The sequence below is a fragment of the Zonotrichia leucophrys genome, chromosome 7, assembly GCF_028769735.1.
Source record: "Zonotrichia leucophrys gambelii isolate GWCS_2022_RI chromosome 7, RI_Zleu_2.0, whole genome shotgun sequence".
Lineage (NCBI taxonomy): Eukaryota > Metazoa > Chordata > Aves > Passeriformes > Passerellidae > Zonotrichia > Zonotrichia leucophrys.
In genome coordinates this window covers 24569853-24582179 of record NC_088177.1, presented here as the reverse complement: position 1 = coordinate 24582179, position 12327 = coordinate 24569853, and the positions used below count along the sequence as shown (strand labels likewise).

The window sequence follows — 12327 nt, the reverse complement described above, 5'->3', positions numbered from 1 at the left end:
GGACAAACAGTTAATTCAACTGCCAAGCCAGGTCACTGCACAAAGGTAAATTTACCACCTGTAGGCAATGTAGGCTTTCACAGAGGAAAAATTATAATTAACAAGTTATGACACCATGCAAAAGGCAGGCAATCAAGTACAAATCTCAGATTTAAGTCTTGCTGACTGATATATAGAGTCAATTTTTTATTTTTCACCTCCTAAACCTTTTGGAGATTTTAGACTACCAAGTTACAATGGTGGTGGCTTATTGATAAAGCGAATATCCTAAAGCAGACAATTCATATTTATAAAATGAGACAAATGACTTCTATAACTCTCAACCAGTTGAAATTCTTGAGACACTCTCAAGCATCTTCACCTTGAATTGTTCCAAAAGGAATAGGGGAAAGAAAACAATAAAAAAGAGAGATACTAAAATTTTAACATAGTGTTTAAAAGAAAACCAAAGCAATCCATGAAGATCAAGTCTTCTTTCATAACCTCCTGGTTTTCCTGAAAGGAAAAATTACTGGGAACACTTGGTGCACAGACAAGAGCTGTTTGTTCCTCATCTCTGCTGCAGAAGAAAAATATTCCTAAGAACAGAATATTAGCAATGGCTGTGCATTATATTGGCAAATAATTTTAAAAGGCAAATCTTGAGAAATTGTCTCCCAGTCCTGTCCCATCCTCTATTTTTTTGAAGACAATCTGTTTGGAAAAAAGGATTCATTTCAGGCCATACTGTCTCTTCATAATTTTTTTCTTTAAACTAGAAAAAGCAAGCCTTGAACAGTAGCTGCAAGTGCATGGAAACATCACAAACTGTGCTGGACAGGGAACTCTCCCTGTGACAAACAAGCTAAATGCAGAGTGCAATGGACTGGGGAAGTGCAGACTGACCAAACTGCCAAAATATACTCCTAATGTCTGGCTACCCCTTTTAGGAAGGTGGAATAATCTTTAACTGCTTTTTTCACGAATCCCACACGGTTTCCCTCCTAGACCTGTAAATCATTTACTGCATAGTCAATCCTGCTATAGTGTACTATAATATATTATATATAATGCAAGCACAGGCCTTGTGTGCAAGCCAAAACATGAAAGGAAAAGAGGCAAAGCAAACTGCACAGAAGTGCCTCCCAACCCAGTGGATGAACACATGAAGCCCTGTAGTGGCCAGAAATGCCCAAGAGCAGCTGTTACAGTCTTACAGCTACACAAACCCGCTTCTAGAAGCTGCATGACTGGACCTAAGGATTGATTTACCAGGAGAAGAAAGGAGGTTTCACAGGCCTTCACCAAAAATGTCCACTTTATGAAGTCTAGTGTGTATACATTACAATTCAAGCATACAAGTCACAGGGAAGAGAGGCAAGAAGGTCCAAGATCAGCAAGATTCAGAGGCATTATGCCCCCCATTTCCTTGAAGAGATTCCCTAGTGACTATAGTTCCTCTGTGCAGCCTTTGTCTCAAGGGAAGCATTAATTTGTGCTTCCCCACTGTTTAACCACCCCCTCCCATGAAACAAAGGAATTTCACGCCTTTGAAACCTCTATTGTTGTTGACAAACTCAGCTGAGACTGGTCATGTGTAACAGCTATTATTGGGAACAGAACGGGCAGAGCAACATGACGTCAAGAACCTGATCTTTTCTGTGCATGTGCTCATAAAAACAGGATTAAGGAAACATAACAAATGACAGGAAGTGTGTTACAAATACAAGGTGACAAAGTCATTTTGACAGGTGAACAACAGATGAAGTAATAGTAAGGAGACTGAAGGAAGAGGCAATGAAATGGAGGAGAAACTGAAGCTGGGTAAAAAAAGATTAATAATAAAGATCTGAAATTTTTCTTTAATCTAAATTGCATTTCTAGATTTGAAGTTTTTTATTTACTGTCTCCCTTAAATTGAGGATAATCTGATATTTTCTGTTTTCAAAGACATACCAACTTCCTGTAGTTAAAAAATGGCTAAGAACAACTCCTATCATAACCGTACCTACCACCCATCAAGTTACCTGATCACTATTACAAATTCTATTTAAAACACACTTCAGCTATGATTCTTTGTAATCACAAAAGTGTCAACTTCTTCCTTCACACATGAAGAACATACATTGTGATATAAAATCCTCAAAGCATCCACAGAAGTTCACTCAAAAACTAGATAGGAATGTTCCATCACAAGGAGCTGAGCAAAGCTGTTTCCAAAGACAGCCACACAACAAAGTGAGTGAGAAGAGCTCGAGGCTGGGCAGAACAGCATCACAGCACTCCTCATTTTCATCCTGTCATACCAATGTGAAATGTAGCTTTAGGATGAACTTTGAATTCGCTACGGACAGGATTTTTGCTTGCCCCTTTCTTTAACATGAATTAAAAGGTGAAATACTGTGTGGACGCTATTTGAAACTGCAGGCATAAACTGCACTGTTCGACTAAGCATGCAAAACCTTTTGTGAAAGATAAAAATCGCTGCCCACATGTACTCAGGGCTGGGTTGACATGACAGATAAGACCTGAAATGAAGGTTCTTAAATGAAGGTTCTCTCTCTCTGGGCTTACATAAAGCCTTTAAATCTTCCAACAATGGCTATTTTTTCTGGCCTAGACAAATCAAGAAATAAAACAGTTTTCATGCCAGATGAAGACTAGTTCTTCACCAACAGAAGCTACCACGGAAGTGCTTATAACACTGCATCATGGAGCAGAATATTTTGGAGGGAGGTGTTCATTTTCAGCTCCTGTCTGTTTCCAGACACTAGGCAGGGTCAACAAATTTCACTGCACTTCAATATTGATAAATTAACCTGGCAGCACTAATATAACAATGTTCTTACTTGGTTGTCACCGACATCTTTTCATAAAAATCCTTTCTTTAGGATTTTTCCCCCTTCTGAGAAGCTGTGGCCTCAGCAACAAAATGTAAACAATGGTTATCTGCTGCTGTGGAATTCCACAGGTGGATCCGTGACTGGTCTCGGGTGGATGTTTGGATTTACTGACCACTCACAGCAGAGCTGTTCTTGCTCTCTGCTGAGACACAGACCCTTGTATTCATTCCTTTTCGATTCTTAGCTTAGCTAGCCTTCTGAGAACTTTTCTCTCTATTCCTTTTGGTATAGTCATAATGTAATATATATCATAAAATAATAAATCAAGCCTTCTGAACACGAGGTCAACATCCTCACCTCTCTCTTCACCCTGCAACCCTTGCAAACTCTGTAACACTTGGTATCAAAAAATCCATCTGAGAAAACACTATCTTCTTAATATTACTTGCTAGACATAAATAATTTATTTCCACACTGATAAACTGTTGTAATAATTAGAAAATGCATTTTATATATCACCTGAAATACTTATAGAATATTAATGACAAAGAAAAATGAACGACTATTGGCAAAGTATAGGGGAGTCAAAAGACAAGTAGGAGTAAAACAATTTGCAAAAAATATACTTGGAAGTTGATAATTATTATACATTACTAATTTACAAAGAAACATCACTACTACCCCGTGATAACTGAGCTCATTTAAGCAGATTTCTACAACAACATTCTAAAATTAATTTCAACTAGCAATCTCTATTTAAATGCACTAAAAGACACAAAGTGCAATCACAAAAAAAAATACATTCACTTGCTGGCTACAGGAATACTAATATCAACATAATGCTAGAACTTAACAGCAGGAATAAGTCCGAAGTAACTCTGAATTACAACTTAGACATTGATGTAAATTTGACAAAGGATTGGCAATTCACATACAAAGCTGTATCAGCAAGAAAATAACAGCTGAATTTCAAAAGTTACAACTAGCTACATCTATGAAATCTTACACTGACAGCACAGCCAGTCATTCTAGTATTTTTTTCAACTCATAATAATTACTTTAAAATACATATAAAAATAGTAGTAGAGTTTTGTATTACACACGTGGGATCAATAAGAAAACCCAACAATATATTTCAATTCAATGCTGACAAGACTTAATGATTTACTTTCATAGGTCATGTACTTACATATTCAGGTTTTAATTTCTTGTCTCCTCCTCTTACAGCTACTTTTTCAAGCTTATCTATGCTCTGCAGGATCAGCTCCTCATCCTTCAGTCTAAGTTCTTCATGTATAATTTCGATGTCACGAACAGGATCTACACTGCCTTCAACATGAGTAATATCATCATCTTCAAATGCTCCTAAAACAAAACAACATTTAAATTACCTATTAAGCTAAAAAGACAAGAAATATATATTTAGAACATACTATAATGAGTCAAGAAAGTTTGAAATTGAAAAGCCACATGGTTGTCCCACCCATGTACAAGTGTCCTGTGCAATGTTTTATATCATACTGGTTTAGTATGTTAATTTACACATCCACTCCAGGATCCAAAGCTCCCTCTCTGTATATCCAAAGCATAGCACTTTGCCATTTCAGAACAGGACTTAGAGCATTTAAGAGATTCTCCTAGAAAGGAACTGGCTGGAGCAGTTTCCTGAAAATAGCTGGTGTGTTTTACAGTATCTAACCCAGAAGTCGCAAACACAATAGCTAAACTGAACATTGTGGAACATTTTAATACACACAGTAATGATTACAAGAATGATGGAGAGAAAACCTTTCAAATCACCTCGGCAGACCTCACTGGCTGCCCAAGAAATGCATTAAGAAATGAAGAAGTTCTAGACAAAGAATTGTGAAGTTCTGAAAGACTCTTAGTGTTTCCAAGGGAAACAGGGCTTAGAAAAAAAGGCCTGAAATCATCTGGCAGACCTCGTCCCTGTTTCAATCTACTTTATCACTGTGGTTCTGACGGTGATTAGATAATGAACCACTCAGACACACAATTTACACAGCAGCTAATTTCATCGGCCTGATTTGAGGGTATGGTTTTTAGGGGGCCATCAAAGAAGCAGATGAAGGTGCATTTGTCATATATGAGTGACAACCATTCACAGTATCTGAACAAAATGGTGCTGGCCCTTATTAGAAACACATGCTATTATCACATATTTAAAGTGCAGTTGAAGCCATAATTTCAAATTGCCAACTGGAAACATAAGGTTAAAACAACCAGATATTACTGACGCATGTGTGCTGACTTCATGCCCTTCTGATGACAATCTGGCAACATAATTCAACTAGGATTGAAATTATCAGATAAGCAGCATCACTTAAAAAAAATCCTACTCCCCCCAAAAAAAGCAATACATACTTTAAAAATAAAAATATTAACAGATAAAAAGTTTATTAATTCTTCCTGGATCAATTTTCAGAGTACTTGCATGCCTAACCTGTAACATTAAAGATATGCATGAGAAATCAACCATGAAAAGAATGCTACTTGAACATTACCAAAGTTAAAACTTATTTCTTACACAGGAAAAAAATTCAAGCCATTTCTTGTACTGAAAAACATAACAAAAAGGGTAAACAACAAACAATTCCTTAACTGATATATAGAATGAATTGTGGGGGTTTCTTTGTCATCATTAACACCTTAAACTTCATCTTTTGTTTTAACTTACTGAAAACCAAGATTATAGCAACAAAGCCTTACACCAATGCACATGGAAGACAGGTTTAAAAGGTTGTTCACAGTCAAATATCAAAACCATTTTTACATAAACTTACGAACAGCCTTTCAAATAGTGGTTACCAGAAGTTCCCTCCTCTCTCATGAACTGTTACTCTCCAAAGCTGATCAGTGAACTCCCTGGGTACAAGCAGAATTACCTCAGCAACAGATCCTGATGCTGGCCATGATGGGAGAACAGGCTGCTCTGTTAAACGGAAACACTCCACACTAATCTATACCAGTGCCAGGCAATCAAGGAAGAGATACCGATGTAGCAGATAGGGCCTGGCGTTCGGAAGATCTCGTGATGTTACGGGAAGACAGGGCCCCTGCCCCCTTAGATAAGAAAATTAACATAGGAATGTAGCCCACCAAACTGGATTCCGGTAACTTTCCACTTGCCCAGGTAACTTTCCATCCCTACTAACCATAGATGGTAAAGACAGACCCCCACCTGACGTAGAAGCCCCTTAGACTATAAAACCCCACGGGAAGAGAGAATAAAGGCCTTTGATCCTCCACCATATTAGTGTCTGCGTGTTTCTTAGGCCCGAGCGGCCCTGGGGAAATGGGCCGCCGTGCTGTTTCCTGAAACCAGGCCGCCTGCCTTGTATCAGAAGGCAACATTCTGGTGCCGAAACCCGGGAAGCCGATCAGCGCCCGGGGAACGGGGATTTGCCTGGACGGGAAGCAGCAGCTGCAGCGGCAAGTCCCGACTGCAGCGGGGGAGACGTCCCTGGACCAGCAAAGAACATGGAATCCTATGCAAAAGTCGTATCAGATATGCATGCACAGTTTGAGTTAGAATGTAAAATTAAGTGTGAGCTCAAGAATTCTAATCTTGCTATTGCAAGGCTCCTAGAGCTCGAGACGATCGAACGTCCAGTAAATATATTATATTCGGAAGTGCAAGAGAAGCGCACTGCCGCCTTAGCAGAGGATACTAAGTCCTCAGGCAGTGGTAAAAGCCTCAAAGCGTGGGGGAAAGGAGAAGAGGCCCTACGCAAGGCATTAGAAGAACAGAAGACGTAGAAAGTCGCGCATATACGTTTATTTCTTGCAGTAAAGCGGGGGGCGGGGGCCGCGATGCACACAGTGTCTGAGAGCGATCAGATTGAATGCGGGAATATGCCGGGGCTGGGAGCGTTCCACCCCTTCCCGAGCCTGAGCCCAGACCCCCCAGAGCCCCCAGGGGACCCCCCGGAGCCCCCACGGGACCCCCCGACCCTCTCGTGGAGCCCGCCGGGTCCCAGCCCCCCCGCGGAACCTTCCGAAAAATCCGCGGTTTCTCTATGCGTCCCTTCCCCGCCGGCCGCCAGCCCAGCGCGGCAGGCAGAGCGGCACGCACAGTTCTTCTGCCGGGGACAAGCAGAGGGGGCGCAGAGTACGGCCAGATTGTCGAACCCCGCCGGGACCGGCGGGGACTCGCCGCCGCTGTATGGGTTTGAAGATAGCGCCAAACCGCATGGCAAGGGCAGAAGAGAAGAAGCGGGGGGCGGAGATGCAGTCAGTCTGCTTGACAACGCATGCACGGGCGAGGGGGAGAAGGGGCGGCCCCCGCGGTGGAGCGTGGGACCAATCAGAGCGCTCTATTCAAATTAGGTCCTTATAGGGCAAGGACCTCCTCCAGCAGGAGGCGGGGGGAGCGCAGGGAGAAGGAACGGCACTACCCCCGAAGAGAAGAGTGGGGTCGGAGCCGCACAAAACGGCACGGAGCGCATTCAGCTTCCGCCTCAGAGTCAAATAACAGCTGCTCAGACAGCTCGGGAGAGCTGACCGAGCCCGGCTGGGATTCGGAAACCAAGAGAGCAGAATTAATACGGTTTCGAGCTAAACCGAATAAAGCTTTAAACAATATCGGGAAACGGTCGCAACACAAACTCACCGATTGGAGAAAAACAAAGACAGCTTGTAGGGACCGAGCGCCGGCAGCCCCCATGAACGCTTTCCCGGTGGGAGTTGCCGGAGCGCAGAGAAACCAACGGGGGGCATATACCCCAGTTAACCTAAGAGAAGCCAAAGCGATTTCAGAAGGAGGAGTCAATTCAGCTGTAGTACCCACGTTTGTGAACGACCTTTCTAACAATAATGATCTGTTCACTTTTGATATTACGCAAATAAGCCGCATGCTTTTTGATGAAGCAGAGCAGATTCTATTTAAACAAGGGTGGCGAGACGACCGCGTTAGCCCAAGCTTCTAGAGAAAAGCAGCAACTCAGCGAGCTGTCCCCAGCCGGCACAGCTTTCCCTAGCAGCATCCTCGCTCCGGGCACGCCCGAGAGGGATCTGTAGGAGCTGCGGGAAGACACCCCGATGCAGCGGCCCAGCCACGGCGACCCCCAGGGGGGCAGGAGACCCTCGTGCCCTGTGCCCTCACAGGGAGCGGTCAATTTTGCATCCCCGCTTACGGTGCAATGGCAGAGCGGTCGGACCAAACAAAGTGATTAAAAGCGTGCCGAAAGAGAAAAACGCAACCTACCCTAAAACCCTACCCACTAGAGTTAGCAAAGTCCCAACCGGCCATGCGGAAGTCTTTCAGACAGACCGCGCAGCCAGATCGGACTCAGACCCAATCCTTCGTATGTTAGAAGCTACCTTTATATCCCTGAATGAATCCAACCCTAACCTAACCGAATCCTGCTGGCTTTGCTACGATGTCAAACCTCCCTTTTATGAAAGAATTGCGTTAAACACCCCCTTCAGTTACTCCACAGCCGATGCCCCTCACCAGTGCAGATGGGAAACCCCTCGCAAAGGAATCACCCTGAGTCAAGTCACAGGCCAGAGCAGATGCTTTGGCAATGAAACCCTAGCTAAGCAGAAAAGCAACGTCTGCACCAAAGTTGTCAAGCCTAACAGGAAAAACAATAAGTGGGTAGTCCCATCCGCACCTGAGATGTAAGTTTGCCAGCGATCTGGAGTGAGTCCCTGTGTGTCTTTTGCCAAATTTGATGACTCTAACGACTTTTGTGTCCAAGTTCTGATTGTTCCTAAAGTCCTGTACCACTCAGACGAAGAAGTGTACCACCTTTTTGAGGAACCCAGCCAGTTCCACAAAAGAGAAATAATAACAGGTGTAACTATTGCGATGTTGCTCGGTTTAGGAGCAGCAGGAACGGCAACAGGTGTCTCAGCCCTAGCGACACAGCACCAAAGACTGTCCCAGCTGCAAATGACCATCGATGAGAACCTGCAAAGAATCGAGAAATCCATCTCCTTCCTGGAGAAGTCAGTCTCCTCTCTCTCAGAAGTAGTCTTGCAGAACAGGCAATGTCTAGACCTCCTGTTCATGCAGCAAAGAAACCTGTGTGCCACCTTGAGAGAAGAGTGCTGCTTCTATGCAGACCACACAAGAGTCGTGAGAGACTCCATGACAGAACTCTGAAACAGACTAGCTCAGAAGCAGAAAGACAGAGAAGCTCAACAAAGCTAGTTTGAGTCCTAGTTCAATCAATCACCATGGCTAACCACTCTGATTTCTACCCTAATAGGTCCATTAGCATTGCTACTTCTAGCGGTTACCTTCGGACCATGCCTGCTGAACAAGCTGGTCTCATTCGTTCAGGCCCGCCTGGAACGAGCCAACATCCTGTTCATCGGGCGGCGAATCCAACCAGGGAACACTGCCAGCCACAAGTCCTAAACTTGACTGGCGAAAACTTATTCAGATGTACCAAACCCCCTTTTCCCTATTGAACTGCAACCTTATACCTCATTTCAGTGTATGACTACCTCATTCATTTGTGAAAAAGGGGGGGGGAGATGTAGCAGATAGGGCCTGGCGTTCGGAAGATCTCGTGATGTTACGGGAAGACAGGGCCCCTGCCCCCTTAGATAAGAAAATTAACATAGGAATGTAGCCCACCAAACTGGATTCCGGTAACTTTCCACTTGCCCAGGTAACTTTCCATCCCTACTAACCATAGATGGTAAAGACAGACCCCCACCTGACGTAGAAGCCCCTTAGACTATAAAACCCCACGGGAAGAGAGAATAAAGGCCTTTGATCCTCCACCATATTAGTGTCTGCGTGTTTCTTAGGCCCGAGCGGCCCTGGAGAAATGGGCCGCCGTGCTGTTTCCTGAAACCAGGCCGCCTGCCTTGTATCAGAAGGCAACATACCACAGCCCTTGTCTTCCATAAATCCTTACTTGCACACCTGACAGAATGAGATGTAGGCTGTTCAGATGAGCAAATATTAGAGAACAGCTTAACTGCTCTGTTCTATTTTACAAGGAAAATATTGAATAAAAAGGGTAGAAGTAGGAAGATGTCACCACATAGACCAACAAAACATCTACTTGCCTCAGCCTTCTCAACTGATACGTTGCATTCATTCACTAAAAGACTAACTTTCTTCCTTATATCAAGAAAAAAAGCCTCCATGACCATGTAAATAACATCTTCTGACATCCCTCTGCATCTAGTGTCCATGGGTTTAAAAAGCAACAAAACTCCCCACACTGTTAAAGTCAGGGAAAAGCTGCATGACCATGAAGATCTTCCATTTAGAACATAAAAATAAAAACTAAAATAAACTGTTTATTTTGGTCTTAAGGGATGAGGGAGACTCAAGAAGAAGGGAAGGAAAAGGCAGAGTGACACCACTAGGATGGAAGAGCCTTAGTTTTTAACTTTGTCTCAATATCCATGTGGGATGTATCCTGAACGATCTATTATGCCAGCCTCCAGCCTGTTCTGCAGTGATGGTCTGCTACAAATCACACTGAGCACTGTAGGGAATTCAATTCCAGTCTGCAGAGCTGCATGCAGACATAGCAAGCCAGAACTGGTGGTAACCTTAGGAATTAGGCTTTGAGCAAGAGAGAAGATCTCTTGGAAAAAGTACAGATGTGAGAAACTAGCAGTTAAACTACCAGAAAAATGTTGTACTCAGTACCTGATTTTAAAAACTGCCTATATTAAAACGCAAAGTAGTAGGAAAAAATGGAGTTGCAAAGCTGAGTTTATAAATAAGATAAACAAGAAAATGTGCATATTATTTACAAGTTTCAATGATGAAAATAAGAAACATAATCTCAAACTACAAACCTTACCGGTAATAGACTGTTAACAGCATATTGCTATTTATTACTTTGTCGTTCTGCCTTTGCGTGAAATACCTCTGTCAAGCAAGGCCTTGACCTCTCTTTTGTTGGGGAAGATGTTATGATAGCCCCACCTTCCCTGCAGCACACACAGCAGCAAAACAGAAAACCCAAAGGCTTTATTTTAAAGTACAACAAATGGAGTACTAAGAATCCCATCACTGTCCAGTTAAAGATAATGCAATAGCTGTACCATGAACATGATGCACAAGGTGGACACGGGCTAGGAACGCTGAGTAGCACCAGACTAGTAGCTGGTATGGTGCACTGTGTAGAAAAACAGCCTGATGAAACTAAAAACTGCTGAATTGGAAGAAGTAGGGAAAATGAAAGGTGGGTCTAGAGATACACGATGACAGCAAACAAATGAGAATTTTGTTTTTCTGAAGGAACAGGTAAGACTGTCTTCAGTATCAGGCAAAAAAACTGAAAATCAGTTCGTTTATGGACACTGAAGAAGAAAAATTAAAAACAAACATCAACAAAGAAATCCTCAGATTAGCTTATCTGATACTGCTCTCTCATTACAACAAAATCTATGAGAAAAATAATAGGGACAAGGCAAAACAGACATTTGGTAGTCTTATTTTGATCTCAAGCCGAATACAGCTTGGGAGAGCTTGGTAGAAAAATGAGGGAGCAAAGGTTCCCCAAAATTATACTAACAGAGCATCCAGATGAGGAAGCAAAGGACTAGAATGGGATGGCTGTAAAACAGCACAGACTGCAAACATGGCCACGTGTCAGAAGTAAAGCCCACACTGATGATGAGGTGTGTTTAAATTTTGTGAACCTCAAACAAACCATGTCTGTCTTCTTACTGACATAATGAGGCCTCAATTTCTGTAAGTAGGAGGGAGGCTTACAAGGTTAGCAGCTTGTTCACAAAATATCCTCTGTAGTACAGGCACACCTGCAGGATACAGGCTGCTGAGCTCTGTGGTCTAGCATCTCAAGGTTTCATTAAGAAATTAATTTTTTCAAAGTTGTGCTAAAATTCATATTTTAAAAGCTGTTATGATATTTTGGAAGTTCAACAAACAACAAATTGATCTAACGACTTTATTTATTTTAAAATAATACTAATTAAAAAGCATATTTACAATTAACATCTCCAAAACTAGTCACACCACTGTGTTCTCAAGACAGTATGACCTATGGACATAATGACCTTCTCCAATGAATAAAATGAAAACCCATGGTACTTCCCACATCTTCACCAATGCATTTGCTTTTAAAACATAAAGGGCCTCAGCATTTCTCAAACATTACCCCAAACCACACCACCTTCCTTTTGACTTCTTCCTTGAGTTATACTGCCTGTGCTCCAAAACTGCCCTCTTTCTACTGCAGGAAACTATGGCACACTACTGTAAGAGGAAAAAGGAACCAATCTGCCACATGGGCAAAGAAATGCATACATAAAATAGACTTGCTCAACAATCTCCCCAAGGAACCATGTGTTTGTCAACAGCCAAGCTAATCACACAGCAGTAACAGGAAGGTCAACTGGGAAACTCTAATTGGTAATTTAATTACTTTAAAAAATCATTACTAGTTCTCAGGCATCTCTCTCACATATCCTAGCAGAGGTAAACTATAATTTTACCAGAAGTTTGTTAAAGGAAGTTGAACAGAAACCATGTTTC

General features: G+C 42.4%; 1 protein-coding gene across 4 annotated transcripts in view; it reads right to left on the bottom strand.

Annotated features, from left to right (window-relative positions):
• OLA1 (Obg like ATPase 1) overlaps positions 1-12327 on the bottom strand; it is a 130313-nt gene that overhangs the window by 45086 nt on the left and 72900 nt on the right. For all 4 annotated transcript variants that reach the window (XM_064718090.1, XM_064718092.1, XM_064718093.1 and 1 more), the window contains one exon: positions 4012-4187. In XM_064718090.1, the coding sequence (XP_064574160.1) occupies positions 4012-4187 (176 nt within the window). The remainder of the gene's footprint in view (positions 1-4011; positions 4188-12327) is intronic.